Below are 19,343 nucleotides of genomic sequence, written 5' to 3'. Positions count from 1 at the left end.
TCCCAGTGGGAGTCATCCTGATGGACAATAGCTGTAACATTCCTCTGGAAACACTGCGGCATTATGGCTGCCGGGAGGATCCCCACTTCCACCAACACCAAGGGATTAACTCCCGGGGCATTCTGGGAATTCTCACTGTCACCTTTGGAAATGATTCAGGAGGGGGATGAAGGGGGGCATTTCTTTCTGTGCTGTCAAAATACTTCAGCATCACTTTTATCGCTCAGAAGAACACTCGTGTGCAACACAAATGTTGCTCACGAGCAACTCAATGAGTTTGCTGCGATGTCAACAGCTCGGATCATTTTGGTATTTTAGTCTTTAGACGAGCTGAAGTCATTTTCCCATTTGATGAAATGAAAACTTCAGTAGCTGATCAAAATTATATTAGAAATATAGATATAAAATCACTGCAGTAAGGGATGTTTTAATGGATCGTCGTAGGAAATGACTGTAAACAAAACCAGATGCATGAATGATGCCGAGGTAAAAACACAGGTTGAGTAATTTACAGCTGATCATTTCAAGGCATATAGAAAATACATCAATATTGTGAGAGGAGACAAATACTGTGTGGCCCAAGTTGTGTTTTCCCTGCTCTAAAGGCGGCATTGCAGTAAAGTGATGTCATGGTTGGACCTTCTCGACTGCTATATTTTACGAAACAGTTGACCGAACAGTATCGATGTCATAAACATTGTTCATTTGGATTTTCCAGCACTATTTGTACTTCATCTTGTCTTCCTTTCTAAACCTTCTCTTCCGCCTCTTTGCATCCTCACATCACCGTCTCTCTCTCATAAACAGACAAACCGCCCAGAAGCCGCCGTCCATGAACAAATATTGACTCGAGGTGACCCGTGCGCTGCTATTATTTCAGTGATGCCGGGGGGCGTCAGCGTCAGCCGGTGGACACCCAGCTCTTGGTGGCAGATGTCACAGAATATGCAAAACAACGACACGAGCTGTGTCAACAAGGAGCTGCAGATAATACAGATGGAGCAGTCACAACCTCGCTTATCGTCTCCGGAAACATTATCCCATGGAAAGGTGATTTTTATTCAGCTGTAATAAAATGTTATTCTAGGATCTCTTTGTTTCTCTCCTGTAAAACACAATGCCAGCTCGTTTCCCAACAACTCACATGTGAAACTGGGCAGAGTTGTTAAAAATAGAGGAAGCTCCGTCTCCGCTTTGGATAAACAAAGCAGGCCGACTTTCACCCGGCTGTTGAACTGGAACAGTGAACGTGTGCTCCAACTGCAGCTTTACAGCTTTCTAGTGTTTTACAGTTTCATTTGCAGACTGTAAAATACCGACTGACTCAAGTCAATTACGGCTTCCCAGCGTATCTTTACAGGACCCGCTTAGCAAAAACTGTTCATATTGGGGCGGATTTTTAATTTAGAAGTTTTAAGCGTAATATATTTCTATTACTTTTTTCCTGCAAAAAGCTTTTCTCACAAAACAATGTGGAAATGTCTGTTGGAGAGACAAAAGAAAACTACATTTGGGGTTCCTTGGTCAGCGTGGCTGAGCTCAAAGGGACGCGCCATCGATGGGAAAATATAACAAGTCACGGTCCAAAAGATGGCCATCGAAGACGGCTGGTACCTTCTGCTCTGTGTGCACACACACACACACACGATAGGTCGGTAAACCTGTGGACGGTGTCGCCATGGTGACCCCCCCCCCTCCACACACACACACTCACTTTGTGAAGCTGAAACCTGAGCGAGGCTGCAGGACCATTGTCAAGCCGACTTCACCACAGCAGAGGACGAGGATTAAAAAGTCACGCGGCTGAACATCCTTCACCTTTTTACTGCAGAAAAAAGTATTCACTCACTCCTCCATGTGTTGATCACACACACACACACACACACACACACACACACACACACACACACACACACACACACACACACACACACACGAGCGGCCTCCTGTAATAAAAAGGCTCCCCGTGTGGTGTGCCGCTGCCTTCATGTGCGTAGGAGCTTCGGCCGCTGCAGATAAGATCAACGGAGTCGATCTCCAGTGTAAACAAAGCCCCGCTGACCGCCAGAGGAAATCATTTACTGCCGCAGTTTAACAGTGTGCTGAGAAACGCCCGAGCTTCTCCTTCAGGGAAGAAGTTTAGACACCGAAGACGAGCTCTGTGAGAGACATTTAGAAAAGAAATCAGGAGAGACGGCTTTGGATTGAAGGCCCACTTAAAGGAGGGCTTCTTAGCCCGATTGTAGTCCTGAAACGTACTGCGACTGATCTTGTCTTCATGTTAACGTGTGTATAAATGTCTTCATGTAAACGTGTGTATAAATGTCTTCATTTAGACGTGTGTATAAATGTCTTCATGTAAACGTGTGTATAAATGTCTTCATGTAAACGTGTGTATAAATGTCTTCTTTTAAACGTGTGTATAAATGTCTTTATGTAGACGTGTGTATAAATGTCTTCATGTAAACGTGTGTATAAATGTCTTCATGTTAACGTGTGTATAAATGTCTTCATGTAAACGTGTGTATAAATGTCTTCTTTTAAACGTGTGTATAAATGTCTTCATCTAAATGTCTTCATGTTAACGTGTGTATAAATGTCTTCATGTAAACGTGTGTATAAATGTCTTCATGTAAACGTGTGTATAAATGTCTTCATGTAAACGTGTGTATAAATGTCTTCATGTTAACGTGTGTATAAATGTCTTTATGTAGACGTGTGTATAAATGTCTTCATGTTAACGTGTGTATAAATGTCTTCATTTAGACGTGTGTATAAATGTCTTCATCTAAACGTGTGTATAAATGTCTTCATGTAAACGTGTGTATAAATGTCTTCATGTTAACGTGTGTATAAATGTCTTCATGTAAACGTGTGTATAAATGTCTTCATGTAAACGTGTGTATAAATGTCTTCATCTAAACGTGTGTATAAATGTCTTCATGTAAACGTGTGTATAAATGTCTTTATGTAGACGTGTGTATAAATGTCTTCATGTTAACGTGTGTATAAATGTCTTCATGTTAACGTGTGTATAAATGTCTTCATGTAAACGTGTGTATAAATGTCTTCATGTAAACGTGTGTATAAATGTCTTCATGTTAACGTGTGTATAAATGTCTTTATGTAGACGTGTGTATAAATGTCTTCATGTTAACGTGTGTATAAATGTCTTCATTTAGACGTGTGTATAAATGTCTTCATCTAAACGTGTGTATAAATGTCTTCATGTAAACGTGTGTATAAATGTCTTCATGTTAACGTGTGTATAAATGTCTTCATGTAAACGTGTGTATAAATGTCTTCATGTAAACGTGTGTATAAATGTCTTCATCTAAACGTGTGTATAAATGTCTTCATGTAAACGTGTGTATAAATGTCTTTATGTAGACGTGTGTATAAATGTCTTTATGTAGACGTGTGTATAAATGTCTTCATGTAGACGTGTGTATAAATGTCTTCATTTAGACGTGTGTATAAATGTCTTCATGTAAACGTGTGTATAAATGTCTTCATGTAAACGTGTGTATAAATGTCTTCATGTTAACGTGTGTATAAATGTCTTCATGTAAACGTGTGTATAAATGTCTTTATTTAAACGTGTGTATAAATGTCTTCATGTAAACGTGTGTATAAATGTCTTCATGTTAACGTGTGTATAAATGTCTTCATGTAAACGTGTGTATAAATGTCTTTATTTAAACGTGTGTATAAATGTCTTCATGTAAACGTGTGTATAAATGTCTTCATGTTAACGTGTGTATAAATGTCTTCATGTAAACGTGTGTATAAATGGTGTTTCAGAGTGAACGGATGAAAGAAATTAGGAATATAATCCCAGCTCATTACTTCCACGAGGACGTAGACTTTCTTCCCAGGTCGGCAGTCATTTTTATATGAATAGTTTGTTATAGCAGAACAATAAGAGGCATCAGTGTAACCGATACAATATTGCAAGAAAATATGACAAAACAAATCTAAATGAATGTTTACTACAAGGACCGAGGGACTAAAACGTTGAACCCAGAGGCGTGAACATGAAGACATGCCAACTTATTATTCATAAGTGTGCTCGAATTGCAACTTGGGACAAATAAAAATGGTTCCCTTCATTATATTGACACCAAACAAAAGAGGCATCTTGTAGTTTGTATAATTCAAGTTCAGCTTTGCAAAATAAATGATGTGTACGGTCCATTTTGCTTTTATGGCACAAACAAATAGACCCACAATCCTCTTGGGAAGGGACGCCTTCGTGTCAGAACCAGAGCAAGTACAACAAGTACTTTCTTGTTCAAAAGGCCTTTTTTATCTGCATAAAAATCGGCGCCCGGACCAGCCTGGAGGTGAGAACGACGAGATCGTCAGTGTGTCTGGAGACACAACGAGCACCCCTCAACCTCCAAAACCTCCAAAACCCTGACCAGACCCTGCAACCAGTTCACTCAAAACACGACCCCTCATCTCCTGCATGGAGATCACAGTTCAATGCTGCATTCAGTGGCGTCACAGTTCACGCTAATAAAATAATCACGCCGCCCGCCGACACTGCAAAAGGTGCAGCTCTCACGATGCAGGAAACAATGCAACAGTTGTCATAACTTGGACTCACCTTAAAAAGTCTCAGCGTCGCTGTGCGGGTGCATTTCCCCTCAGCTGCAGCTCGACAGCTCCCAGCAGCACGAGCGAGCGAGAGAGAGAGAGGAAACATCCCAGAGAGAAATGAGGGATTAACACCGAGACGTCACCCGACGCCGTCTCACATGGCAGAGGACGAGCCAATCACAACACGGCTGCTCAAACACACACACACACACACACACACACGGTAACCCGACAACACCAGGCGGGGAGGGAGGCGGTAACACGAGCCGTCTGGTGGCCGGCGGGCCGAGCCTCTGGCTGCTCTCGGCCGTAAACGGTGGCATCTCTGGCAGGAGACAAACCCGACAGCTCGCAGGATCATGAAGGTGTGAAGGAATGGGGGAGTTTCCAACAGCCTGGGGGTAAAAAGGCTTTCTTGTTAGGTACCCCATTAAAAAAAAGGGACACTCCAGAAAACATTTACCTTTTAAGAATAAAACAAGCTTCCACTTAAGACTTAAGCATAGTTTAAGTGTTTTTTATTGAGTGAACAAGTAACTCATATGGATCCAAACTTCTGTTCGCTGGAAACTTTGTAGTTTGCTTCTTCACAAAGTCACTTTTTAAGCCCAAAGAGCATATTCTGGAGGTTTGAAGTGGAGTAACGGCGCCTCCTGTTTCATCAAAGCCACCCTTAATTAAAGCCCCCGCACATCCGCCTATAAAAGAAAAAAGGCTCAGTCCTGCAGAGCGTCGCATTCTTATCCAGAGAAACCTGGATTCAACACTTACATAGTTTTACTTTTCACTAAAAGCTTCACGGTTTGAAGAACACGATATTATTTCAAATCACAACTTACTCCTCGAGGAATGCTCCGACCTGACAGACGCCGTCTGAGCACGCCTGCATAGCTGAGGGATTATCACAGTATCAGTTGAGCTCTGGATTCCCGTTGCACCTGCCTTGTCCTGCTTCACGGCCCGAAAAACAAGGAGACATTTCACTCCTCCCCCCTTTTTTTAACTCTTCTTCATTCACGTAGTTTGAGGGATGAAGACGAGCTGCCTCTTCTCAAGCGACACCTCCTTCTGACTCAGACAACCGCGGAAATCGCTGATGGCGATCATTTCTGCAGCACTCGAGATCCACCGAGCTCAGACGTGTGAAGAAAGCTGCAATGAGGTGGACTCGAGAGGATAAATGGAGCAGCAACAACAGGTCTGCTGGTTTAATCCCGGCCCAAGTGTGACATGATGCTCCCCACCGCTTGAGCAAGGCAGCAGCTCCGGTCACCCGGTCCATGATGCACAATCTCTGCACTGCAAGAATTCCCTCAAAACACATAAAAAACGATTAAAAAGCAGACGAAAAGGCCGCTCAGCGACATTTCGTCTACAAAGCAGTTTATAATAAACACAACTCTGCCTGCATGTTTAATCCCCATCACGTACAACACACCACTTGTTGTCATGAAGTAGACAACCAAGTGCAATGGTATGGCTTTTATGTTGCCAAAAACAAAGAAGAAGAGGTTCCTGGACAACAATGGAGGTGTTTTATAGCCTTTCATCGGCTCTCGTCGGGCACAAATCGCTCAGTAAAACCTCAAGCGGAGCACAGTGGCAGCATACAGTGATCCCACTTCCTGGTGTCACCTCCAGAACAAGAAGGTCTCCACAAAACAAGCGTCGATTTTTAGTATCAAAAATAATTCGGTCTTTCATAGCGCTTTCCCTTCTCCATTCACTTCTAAAAGTACATTAACCTTGACCAGAAGCTCCCACTCTACTCCTGCTCAAGAACAACATATTGGCCAATAAGTCACCAACAGCAGGAGCCTGGCTACCGCCTGCGATAGCTTAGCTACTTTCAGCTTTGAAGAGAAGAAGAGGGGAAAAGGTCCACGTTGTCCTCGCTGCATTGGCGAGGCGGTGGAAGATAATGGAGGTGTTCGGGGCTGCTCGCCTCTCCAGTCACCACGTTCTCTTCTGCCACTCCTCCCATTGTGGTCCAACAGCAAAACAATCATTCAGAGCAAGCCTCGTCAAGCAGCGCGCCTCGCTCCCTTCAAGGCGTCCGCGCAGCCTGCAATTAATTCAATTTGCAGGATCAGCCCATTAGCTTTGGCAGAGAGCCCGAAAAAGTAAAAGTACAAGCGAGACTGACGTCGACCTTCCTTTATAAAAGATCTGAACAACTATAAAAGAAACTGCACCTGGATGAAGATATGAAAAGTGTTTTCTGGATATACCGCTGAGGAGGTGTTGATGAAAGGTAGCAGGTGAAAGCTGGCGAACAAACGCCGCCGAGAGACGAAGGAAAAATAAATCCTCATTTAAACCCAATTAATTTGCAAATGGGAAATGTCAATTATCCCGCTGGATCGTCTCTGATCCAGAGAGCACATGCTGACTGAGAGGAGGCGCGAATGAAAGAAAGGGGATTAACATACCAGGAAACAAAACATCTTTGTGAAACACACTTCAAGGTTTAGCTGGGGTTAATCCTCAGCGCCACAGAGAAATACCTTCAGCACGACAACTTCCCTCCCAACAGAAACCCCACACACACACACACACACACACACACGCACACACACACACACACACACGTTGAAGCATGCAGGAGTCAATCATCCAATGATCCTCCAACCGGTTAGCTGGAACTCTGAGGTCACGCGAAGGAACCGGTTCAGGTGATAATATTGTGATATCGGTTTCTGTGATGCCGAGTGGTGAACCGGCATGAAAGGAAAGTTTGCAAGACTTTCAACGAACTCCCACTGACGGAGATTTCTGCTCGGCGGGCCTTAGAGGCAAAAGAGGTTATCAGAGCCGACAGCTTCCTCTCATCAAGCCAACTGAGACACAAAAGCAGCCCAGAGAGCTTCAACACGCCTCAGGGAAAAGAGCGTTGTTTGGAAGAAGAGTTCCTGAAAAGAAACACTTCTTAAAAAAAAGAGAGAACGTCAATATTTCGGGGAATGCACTCATTTGGTTTCAGATGAGAAGATAAATACCAGAAGTGCTACAGCCAGCTAACTTAGCTTAGCATAAAGAATGAAAAGCGGGGGAAACTGCTAGCCTGGTTTTGTCCAACAGGAACACAATCTGCATTTAAAGCTCACCAATTAATCCTTACAAAAAACATGCAGTTTAATAAAGACAAATGGCCAGTTTTAAAGCCTTAAGTGACACAATGTATTTACCAGCAACTTCCTGTCTCTGCTGAGCATTAAAAACAAAGAAATAATGACAAATGTTAGCGTTCTGAACTTAGCACGTTCAGACTATGATCATCTTTGCACGTTGCCTTGATTCTAGAGAAAGATCTGAATCTGACAGTCACAGAAAAATGACAAACTGGACCTGAAAGCTGCGTTTGGTTAATCTTGAGAAACTGGCGATAACACAAAAGGTCTCCAAATCCATCTCTGACTCCGTTAAGCTGCTAAACTCCAACAAGCAGAGATTTTAAAAAGATTTTACAATAGTTCTGCCAGAGCTTTGATCACAGCGATAATTACTTCCTAGCACATTTGCAAACAATGCCGGGTTGTGGCCTGGCAGCTGCCCCAGGAAATATTTCAGGAGGATTCCCTGAGGCTTGACTTTTCTTTTCCCCCCTTTGTTTTCATTAGTGCTCCATGTAAAATGTGCTGCGCTGGCCTTGTTGTTTTAGATTTCACAGGTTCATGCCTCGAGGCTACTTATGTGATTCCCAATCTAATCTTGTACATCTCACAAAACCCATTTAGCTTTCATCAAATGTGCACCTTTTTTAAAGTTCTCGGTGAGGTTTGGTTTTTGCATGGGAGCTCAAGTTGTTTTGTTTCAGCAGACCTACAAAGTAGGTTTGATCTTGTAATAACAGGGCCGTCCCCGAGGCTCATGTAGGTCTTCATCCCACACTTAGAGCCCTCAACAGCTGTAACAACTCCCTTCACCTCCACGGTCACACTCAGACGCCAGCAGGAGTGGAGCACAGGACAGAGAAACCCAAATGTTTTTAAAGTTAAAGCAGCCCAGAAAAACTAAACAAAGTGGAACTATTCCAAGCAGCAAAACATCCAAGAGGAGAACAAATGAGACGGAAGCATGCACAGATGTTTGGCCCGAGACTAAAATTACAACCCGGCACCCCCTCGACGCAAAATTACAGAGAAAACACACGAGTACGCCACCAGAAACTGTACAGCTGCAAGAAAAGCAGGGCCAGATTTGACGTGCGAGCCGCTCAGACGGGGCGGCAGGGTGGAAGTCAGTTTCTCCAAACAAACACTGGAGGGATGGGAGTCATAATCACAGGGAGGTGGAGGTTGGGGAGGGTGACATCTGAGCGGAGGAGGCCCGGCTTTGATCCTGTGGACAGAAGGGTCGTCTCACTAAGGCGTTAATTGAGAGACCTCTGCCACATGTCCACAACGGGCCGACCGGCCAGCCCCGATGACGTGGAAGCCCGCAGCGCCCGCTAAGCCCGATGTACCAACCGACGCCAGGCTGTGCGTCCACCCGACCCACTTAGGCGTGAGACCGGTGAGAGGCCGTGGAATGCTCAACGCACAATGTACAGATTTAACACTGAGCTCGGTACAAGCGCCAACGAGCTCAGTCCAACGTCAGGGAAATAAGCATGTGAGCGGCCCGCGCGCCAAAAATCTATAAGATGCTTTTAAGCTAACAAATAGTTAGCCGTTAACCTAAACAGAGCATTGATTAGAAGGTATTGAAATACTCTTGAAGTGGAAGGGATAAGCATTTTATAAACGTAATGGATACACATGTCTGGAATAAAAACATTGCTTTAACAGAGAGATGAAACCAGAAACAGCCCATTTCAAGAAAAGGATTATTTAAATGATGCCGTCTGCAGGTGTGGTAAAATGAAACCAAACATTTCACATGTATTGTTTTAAAGTTAAGGGTCTCAAGACTGTTGAGACGGATGAATAGGCAGAAGCTTAAAGGCAGCACCAATAGGACGAACGCTGTGGGCTCGATGGACCGTTATGCTGAAAAGAAATGGACAGTACAGACAAAGGAAAATATTTATTAATGGCCAGTTCATTAAGTACACGGCCAATATAAATCATCCCCTCATGGCGACTTAATGTTTGCTTCACACTGAAACTGACGTTAATCGACATGCGTTCAGTGCCCTTTTATGTAAAGTATTCGGTGCGTTTAGACCTGAATAAAGTTTAAAATGTGTGCGACTAAAATTGAAAATGACAAGCGTTTTTAAAGAACTTGTGTCTGATGACTCATCAAAGTCAGGAGTATGAATTTCTGATATATTTTTGTAATCAGAACAGTGGCACTGCAGATCAATGTTATAAAAGGAAAACGCAGCTAAATTGTCTGAAAGAGCATTGAATTATGATTATGAAGTAAATAACAGAAAAGAAAACGCTATTTTCCCCAGATCGTCTGTACAAAAGATCACCAGGTTCACTGACGCCCACAGCGGGTCGGTACTTTCATGTCTGAAGGAATGCTTTGTTCGGGCTCCTGCGATGAAAGCCCGGTTTGTAATCTGTATTCTTATTATACCCAAGTGTAGAAAAATGGATCCAGCGATGTGCCAAAAGTGCCACACTGGAAGCCGAAGAATTTCATTAAACCGATGTCACACAGCTCATGTTCTTCCCTTTTGACGTATCAATTCTGTGCTTTATCTTGAGAAGAAAAAAGTGGGAACAAAACCTCTGAGCCCTGCAGAAGATGAAGAGCCCTCGGTTTGACCCCGTGCCTGGCTCAATAGGGACCGCCACCCAGGTCTACATCCCCAAAACGCTTCAGCAGAGCTTTCATCTTCCCGCTTCAACCTCTGGCAGGAAGAAAATAGATAGTGGCATGCCAAATTTAGGAGGAGGAGGAGGAATTAGCTCTGCTATGTGGTTTGGAAAACCTGGATACGACAAAACAACAATGTCAAAGTCACTTCCAATGAGCACAATGAAGACATGAGTTATATGGAGAGGTGACGCTTGAGGCGAGGGTGTTTTGGGGCCTGCAGATCTGCGGAAAACCTGATTTAAGCTGTTAAATGCGTTGTATGGATGAGTCAGCATGGGTCATATAATAGGGATGGAATTAGTAAAAATCCAAGGATATGTGGGTGACTGTGTAAAAAAAAAATGTTAAAATGAAAAGTTGGATGAATAAACAAGAGCTTAAAGTTCAACCACAACGAGTGTAGTTTTGTGAGGTACTTCCATGAGACACCTGTCTGGCGGGAACAAGATTTGTTCGGCTTGGATGGAGAAAAAAATCCCCCTCCAGATTACCACAACGAGCATGAGCAACAAACACCATATGACTTTAAACATAATCCTGCTTAACCAGCAGCGCTTCATGGGATTTGTCTGGCGTGCTCGCTGCGGGACCACCTGACCCACAACATGCGTCGAAGGCAACACGCAGCTCAGCGAAGTTCCCAAAGACACAAGCCGCGTGCGCACGCACGAGAGACACCATCACACGCGTTAAATACATTGAAAAGGACGATGAAGTTAACTCATATGACGCTCTGCGCGGCTTCAAAGCGCTTCAACTCACCCGACACCAAGTGTGTCCTCAAGCGGCGTTTTCTTTTTGGTGGGGGACTTGAACGCAACTCCTCCTCTGCGTGTACTCGGGCTGTTTCTTTGGGGTTGAAGTCGTCTCGTGAGGGTAACTCGCCCGGTTGAGGCAGAAACCTCCCGTCTCGCTGTCCGCAGGGTTACTCTTCAGCCACGTCCCGTCTGCGCCGCCGCCAGCAGCCTCTTTGTACTCGTACTTCACGGCGGCAGCAGCGAGTCGTCGAGCCCGCGGTCATGCGCAGTCGGTGCCTCGGCGCAGGCTCAGTCCTCCTGGCGCTGTGGCGGTCAGGTGTGTGACGCTTACCTGAAAGGTTGGCCTACTTTTCAGTGAACGGTCCGAGCCACATGGCGCGGAACAACCAGAATATTAACTCTGTATCCTCCCGGGTGGAAAAGTTGAAGTTTATCTTGAAACTTATCTTCGGTTATTAACGCGTTAACTCGGGGATCTTAGTGACAGGTAACGCTGTTTGCCTCGCGCGCAACAATATAGTTCTTGGAGCGTCCAACGTACCTTAAGTGGAGCGGGTTTTGTTTGGCGCATTGATATTAATGTTTCTTAATTGTCCTGCGTCACAGAAGTGCAAGTGAAGCTTTGTTTTGTGCTCCTTTTAACACCTTTATGCGATGTTTCAGCTTGTTTTACTGCTTAAAATAGTTTATACAACACATTTGTGAAGCTATATCGTGATTATTTAGAAGATGAATGGACTCTGTGGGCTGGAACAGAGCAAAGCGAGGTTCACTGACCAATAGCGCCATCTCCTGGGAGTTTACTTTAAAAGCGTTTACAATGAAATGTTTTTCACTCTCCTTGTGTAGTAATAATGCATTTAGAGTATGGAGGACAGAAAATGAATTAAGCATAAGTAAATAAATAAATGCATGAATAAATACGGGAATAAATAAATACAAGCTTAAATAAATACAGGAATATATAAGTTATATCTAAACATCATTAACAAATCAATATTTATGTATATCTTCATTTATTTATTCATTTATTTATTCATGCATTTATTTATTCATTTGTACTTGAGTCATTTTCTGTCCTCCATATTAGAATAAAATATGTTTTGCTCTCTAATAATCTCTGAAAAATATTTCTACTCTGTTTTGCATTAATTACTTATGTACAATATTTTAAGTACTTCTCCCACCAATGTAATACATGCAATGGGTGGTATACATATATAATATATATACATACATATATACACACACAAATAAGAATACATCTAAAAACAAATGTTAAACGCAGAAGCAACTCATTCTTTAAGAAAAGCATCAGAATTTAATTTAAGAAGAGCAATACAATATTTAAAATTATCTGTTCAAAAGGAAGAAGAAGAAGAAGAAGAAGAAGAAGAAGAAGAAGAAGAAGAAGAAGAAGAAGAAGAAGAAGTCGTCCCTCCACACTATCACAACCATTCCTCCACTGGTAACATCATCATTTCATCACAGCTCACTTTGTACAAAGCGGGTTGTGTTTCCAGCGGAGCCACACCTCTCACACACACACACACACACACACACACACACACACACACACACACACCCTCACGAACAACACAGTTCCGCGTTGCAGAGCCCTCATAGTGAGTCGTGCAGCGTTTCCTCCCTCCACTCGCTCACGGGCCGCCATGACCGATCAAGGAGGCTTCGACACCAACGTGGTGACCATGACCCGGTTCGTCATGGAGGAGGGCCGGAAGGCGAAGGGCACCGGGGAGCTCACGACGCTGCTCAACTCGCTGTGCACGGCGGTGAAGGCCATCTCCAGCGCCGTGCGCAAAGCCGGGATCGCGCACCTGTGAGTCAGACGAGCCTCACCGAGGAGAAGACGTTCCTGTTGTTGTTGTTGTTGTTGTTGTTGTTGTTAGTGTTGGTGTTGGTGTTGTTGATTGTGGTGTAAAGTAACAGTGTTGTTGCGGGCTCGTGCGTCCACGTTGGCACAAACTCAGCAGGAGATTCCGGTTTCTCCCCGGAGCCAATCAGGAAGCGCGGACCTGAACACACCACGCCCACGTTTTTATGATTGATTTATTCATTTATTTCAATAAGAACTCATATTTAGTGTTCGTTACGTTCAGCCTTGAGGAATCAGTGTGTTTGTGGTAAACCACTGTTTTATTTTCTGGTTTTCCTTTTTGTTTTAATGTCATTTAGCATTTGTGCATATTATTATAATTATTATAATAATTACCATGCGCTGTGTTGATCCTCTTAAACTTTGTTTTACTGACTCCATCTTACAGTAGCTACAAGAAATATACACTTATTCCATAAATATTAGTTCATATAACTTCTACAATTTTGTGTTGGTATTTGTTGTATTGTTTTGCATAATGGGAATAATCTTTCCTGAACTAAACTTTTCTTACTGATTCTGATTTAGACTCAATCACAGACCAAGCGTTTATAATGCAGCGTCTATCTTTTTCTCTCTTCCTTTTCTTCCTTCCTCTTGGCTGAAGACTGGAGTTATGATATTGGTCTGATAAAACTCATCTCAGGAGCTGTAGAGCTGTTTAAATAATCAATTAACACAGAGAAACTGAACCTAACCGTCCACAACACTGGATTTGCCCGTTTACACTTGGACACTGATCTGGTTTTGGGTTTTCTCTCCTCAGTTACGGCATTGCCGGCAGCACCAATGTGACGGGCGACCAGGTGAAGAAGCTGGACATCCTGTCCAACGACCTGGTTATCAACATGATCAAGTCGTCCTTCACCTCCTGCGTGCTGGTGTCCGAGGAGAACGAGAAGGCCATCATCATCGAGCCCGACACTCGGGTGAGTGTGTCCGCCGGAGAAGAGAGTACACTTTGATTTTCGACGTTAAAGCAGAAGGGATTATTCTGCTGATCCTGGAGCTGTTTGGAGCCCAAAGAGCGGGAAAAAGAAACAGGATCATCCAGTTTTCTGAGTGTTTTGCAGATCGTTTCCTTGTGGAATCGTATCTCTTGTAACAGAGAAGGCTCAGGTTTCAGTCGCTGTCAGAATACTTGTCAAATAAAAGTGAACGGTTCCCTGTGTGGGTTCAGAGCTGTGGGGCTGTGGGTCACCCGGTTTGTTTGGTGTCGCACTCCACCACGAGGACACACCAACGACACAACGCACATTCCTGCCACTAGTTTCACACAGTTCCACTAATGCACCAACAAAAGGCCGGTGGCTGGTACATGTAATGGAAACCGTGCAGGATTAAAAAAAATCTAATGTCTAACAGCCAGTGTTGTATTATGAAGTAATATTTGACCTGGAGATGCACACGAGAGGTTTATTGTTGAGCAACACTGAATGTAGACCTAACTTTCTGCTTGTTTTACAAACTTTTGTCCCTCGCAGGGCAAATACATTGTGTGCTTCGACCCTCTGGACGGCTCCTCCAACATCGACTGCCTCGTCTCCATCGGAACCATCTTCGCCATCTACAAAAAGGTACGAGCGCAGGGTTGAGTCCACAGCCGCAAAGTGTCTCCGTCCATGAGTCTGAGTTCCTGAAGCCTGAAGGAGATGGATGAAGCCTGAGAAACAAAGCCGCCTCTGTCAAACTCAAACTGGTGCTCTTTCACAGCAAAACATTCCTATTAGGTGGCAGTTAAAATGTACGAGAAAGACGGTAAACTAAATATCAAACTGATATTTAATGTCGAACTGATTCCATTATAGATCAGTGGTTCTCAAACCTTTTCTGTCACCACTTTGGAAGCAGTCACTTTGTTAAAATAAAGTTATATATGTGCAAAAAATAACTCATATTTGGCAAAAAATATGACCAAGGAAGCCGGTTGGATTCCTGTTTTCCCTCCATAGTTTCATGTTGAAGTGTCCTTGAGCAAGGCACTGAAGCCCCAGAGCTTCACAGCAGCACAAAGCTCCTTCATTACTAAGGATGATATATATATATTATTTTATATATTCTATTTTATATATATATATATATTTTATATATATATTTTATATATTTTATTTATATATATATATATATATATATATATATATATATATATATATATATATATATATATATATATATATATATATATCTCAGGACCCTGACCCTGATTTTTTTTTTTAAGAATCTGCATCTTCCCCTCGCGCCCCACCTGTAATACCTCCGCGCCCCACTAGAGGGTCGCGCCCCACAGTTTGAGACCCACTGTTATAGGTAATGAATAATGCATTGAGGATGATGTGTATGATCCGCTCAGCACACAGACGATGAGCCGTGTGAGCAGGACGCCCTGCAGCCCGGCCGGACCCTCGTGGCGGCCGGCTACGCCCTCTACGGCAGCGCCACCATGATGGTGATCTCCACCGGCCAGGGAGTCAACGGCTTCATGCTCGACCCGGTGGGTTTCCGGTCAGAGATATTTTATTACCAAAGAGCGTTAGGGGTGCACAGAATTCAGTTCAGTTTATTTTGTATAGCCCAAAATCACAAATACAAGATTATCCTCCGAGGACTTTACAATCTGTACTCAACATCCTGTCCCAGGACCTCACATCGGATCAGGAACAACTCCCCAAATAAAGACAGTAAAACCCTTTAACAGGGGAAACAGGAAGAACCTCCATAGAGCAACAGAGGAGGATCCTCTCCAGGATGAAGCAACAGATGTCATGTGACCAGTTACATCAATGTGACAGAAAGTATTCATATAATGAGTAGTATATGCATGGTCCACCATCCAGATGGCCACAGTCCATGTCAGTGGTAGAGGTAGAGAGGAGGAGCATCAGCAGGGCCGGAAGCGCTCGGATGCAACGCAGGTGTAAATGCTTGTTGCCCCCCCCCTCACCCTCCATTGTTTGCTGATGAATCAGTTAGTACTTTCACTTTTTGCACATGAAGTATCTTGCACATGTATTGATGCTTTTTGCTCGTCAGGCGATCGGCGAGTTCATCCTGGTTGATCGGGACGTGAAGATCAAGAAGCGAGGCAAGATCTACAGCTTGAATGAAGGCTACGCCAAGTACTTTGACCCGGCTGTCACGGAGTACCTGCAGGAGAAGAAGTTCCCTCAGGTAACACTGATGTGTGGGGGCAGAAAAATAAAAACAAAAAGAACGTCGAGCACTGTCGTGTTTAGTGTTGTTTCCTGTCCTGTTTTTCAAATGCGGCCTATTAACACAACATTTTCCACTGCAGGACGGCTCGGAGCCGTACGCCGCCCGCTACATCGGCTCCATGGTGGCAGACGTCCACCGCACGCTGATGTACGGAGGCATCTTCTTATACCCAGGAAATGTGAAGAGCCCTGAAGGAAAGGTGACGTCCCACACACATCACCTGGTCTGTATGAACGGCTTTAATGCAGCTCCTAAGAGGCCACCTTAAAGGAAAACGCTGAAAAGACCCAAAGCAACTGCGCATGTCTTTTAAAAAGAGGCCAGGAAAATAAAGAGCCTTTTTTTTGTTTTTCAAAGGTCAATATCTTCTTCAAACTGCTGGGCGCTGCAGGTTTTAGCAAACTATAGTGTATTTAATAATAGTACACTAAACCGTGGACTATTTTTAGATTCATTTGGCACGCTATATATTTACAGCAACCGAACACTGTGTGTGTGTGTGTGTGTGTGTGTGTGTGTGTAGCTCAAAATGAACTGCAGGGTTTATGTTCATGAATCAGGAGGAAGAAGATGCTTCCATAAAATCCCTTCAGGTTTGCATTGTGTCTCTTTGTGAGGTTTCCGTGTCGTTAGCGGTGAGAACACTGAAGGAAGTGTCGCCACGTCGTTTCTTCACGCTCCACATCCTTCCAGCGCTCGCAAGACTGAGCCAAGCGTGATGTTCATTTAAAACATTTTAAAAAGGGTCGAAAGCACTTGTAATAAGTGCAAAAAAGTGTTTTTAACCCACAAAACAAATCCAGGTGCTCCAGTTTTTTTTTTCAATTTAAGGATAAATATTAGTTTAACTCTGCAAGGAAAAAAGTTCAAAACAAGATATTTAAAAACCTCAACAACAAAAAAATACTTAAAAGTTTCGTCTTGAATATTTATGGTATTGTTTTTATGGTTTTGATCAGTAAACGTTGTCTCCTCCCTATTTTTTTGTCTTAATAATAATTTATTTTATAATTTCATTGTTTTTCTTCAAGTCCGTCTGAAACCACATGAACGTTGAAACAGGTTGTTCTGGCTGTTGATGGTGAAAACCTGTTTCAGTGCTCACCCCAGTCTTGTGCAACATGGATGTAACTGTTGGTGTTTTGCTGCTGCATTGTGAGAGTACAAGTGTAACAAACACAGTAAAGCAGGGGAGAGGCCGTCGTATAGAAAGAGGGAAACCATTCACAGACTTGTAAACTCATAAAATATTCCTAAACTAACACTAAAGCTCCCTCCTCTTCCTCGCAGCTGCGGCTGCTGTACGAAGGCAACCCCATGGCCTTCATCGTGGAGCAGGCGGGCGGCATGGCCTCCACCGGCTTCGAGCCCATCCTGGACATCCAGCCCGACAGCATCCACCAGCGGGCCCCCGTGGCCATGGGCTCCACCGAGGACGTCCTGGAGTACGTGGCCATCTGCCAGAAGCACGGCAGGAAGAAGTGAGGCGAGAGGGGAGGGAAGCTGCAGGCCGCCTCACCGCGAGCTCCATGCAGGGGAATCCTGTCAGCGACATGCCCTGAGGTTTAAATCATCAGGTTTGTAATGTCACAGCAGCAACGCTCAAGTTCTGCCGACGGATAAAAGAAAGAAAGTTCAGAGGAAACATGAGCTGTGACTCACAAGCTCAACCACGCACACAAACACACACACTCCACTAAAACAACTACCAAAGAAGCAACGTGTGCCAAAACCCCCACAAAGGCTCTTGCCCTGTTTACATCCACTTGTGCCTTTTATTAAAATGTATAATAATAATAGAATAAACATGTATTCTAGTCGCGTGAAGGACCAAATACAAAAACCTCTATGCAGCAAAACGTGATGCTTTTTCATAATGTGAAGATCTGTTTGTACTGATGAAGGCTCAATAAAACCAAAAGAGTTGAAGAAGACAAAAATCTGTGTTTTCGTTATTTTAAAACGTGTCACATGTTTAAAACTCACGAACATTTAGTTTGTATATTTTTTGGAGAACTGTCTGTTCCAAAGTTCCAAGAAACATTCAGCCTTTTACTAAAAAAAAAAGCTTGAGTCGTGACTAAAGACTGGACGACAATACTACGTATAGTCTTCTATATTATATAGTAATTTTGATCTTTTGATGCTTTTCGATTAGAAACTTGAATGATATTTAATACGAAGGATTTCTTTAGGAGAATAAGTCGCTGTAAAAGTGTAATAAATGAGAATAAGTTCCACCAGACTGACGACCAACAAATAGACAAAGTACAAAAGAATAGAATAAATCACCGGTCATCCGTCAAAGAAAACTGGAAGCTTGTTATCAAAATGTGTGCAGAGTTTAATAAGAACAGCTAATAGTAATTATGCTCATAACACGCTGAAATATTAGTGCTGCTTTAGTGAAGTACATAGAATATCGTAAGAGTATATAGTACATATAAATACTTGTAGGCCGACCAGGAAGTGATGTCTGACTGGTTCCCTCAATAAAAAACTATCGTTATGTTTTCATTAAATATTAGATTATTACGGGAAAATAAGCTTTTATTTATTTTTTTTATCTCTGATAAATATAGTTGATTTATCAATGCAAGAGTTAACAACATAAATGAAACAAATTCCTTTGTGGTTTTCGAGGTTGAAAAGTTGTGATGATACACGCTGTCTGCAAAAGTTATGAGATACTTAATCCAGACGAGTCGACCTTTAAACTAAAGGTCAGCGGAGCTCAGAGTCCTCGTGACATTTAAAGCACACTTGAGCTGCTGTTGTGCTTCTTCTTCTTCTTCTTCTTCTTCTTCTTCTTCTTCTTCTTCTTCTTCTTCTTCAGCAACATTACACTCTGAAGTTAGTGATCAACATGATGTTTTTAACTCAACATGTTGCATGTTGAAAAAGGCCGCGCCGCATGTGCACACACAGAAAGTAGTTCCTCTCTTGTGAAGTTGTGACTGCGCTCAGGCTCCGTGTGGTGAGCGTTACACAACTGGTGAACGTCTCGTGCTACACAAGTCTGCAGCTACTGTTGCTGCAGGTTTAGGTTTTTGGGGGGGACTAAAGGAATAATGGGGCTTGTCTTGTGCAGG

General features: G+C 43.3%; 2 protein-coding genes across 4 annotated transcripts in view; one reads left to right on the top strand and one right to left on the bottom strand.

Moving 5' to 3' along the window:
* The window catches only part of kank1a (KN motif and ankyrin repeat domains 1a), a 46,668-nt gene extending 35,192 nt beyond the window's left edge, over nucleotides 1–11,476 (bottom strand). The window contains exon 1 of one of the 3 annotated variants that reach the window (XM_068605408.1): nucleotides 11,146–11,476. The gene's annotated coding sequence lies outside the window, so the exon portion shown is untranslated. Of the gene's footprint in view, nucleotides 1–4,612; nucleotides 4,674–11,145 lie in introns of those variants that run through there. The other 2 variants (XM_068605410.1, XM_068605409.1) reach the window with 2 other exon arrangements.
* A 1,205-nt stretch (nucleotides 11,477–12,681) lies between these two features.
* fbp1a (fructose-1,6-bisphosphatase 1a) lies at nucleotides 12,682–18,165 on the top strand. Its single transcript, XM_068605071.1, has 7 exons — nucleotides 12,682–12,981; nucleotides 13,805–13,967; nucleotides 14,523–14,615; nucleotides 15,389–15,529; nucleotides 16,069–16,206; nucleotides 16,331–16,450; nucleotides 17,542–18,165. Exons 1-7 carry the CDS (start codon nucleotides 12,812–12,814, stop codon nucleotides 17,734–17,736), a joined length of 1,020 nt encoding a protein of 339 aa, XP_068461172.1. The 5' UTR covers nucleotides 12,682–12,811; the 3' UTR covers nucleotides 17,737–18,165.
* Nucleotides 18,166–19,343: the final 1,178 nt, after the last annotated feature.

This window comes from Clinocottus analis, unplaced genomic scaffold (assembly GCF_023055335.1).
Source record: "Clinocottus analis isolate CAN_PGR_092001 unplaced genomic scaffold, fCliAna1.0.p SCAF_7, whole genome shotgun sequence".
Lineage (NCBI taxonomy): Eukaryota > Metazoa > Chordata > Actinopteri > Perciformes > Cottidae > Clinocottus > Clinocottus analis.
This window is presented reverse-complemented; position numbering and strand designations above follow the sequence as displayed.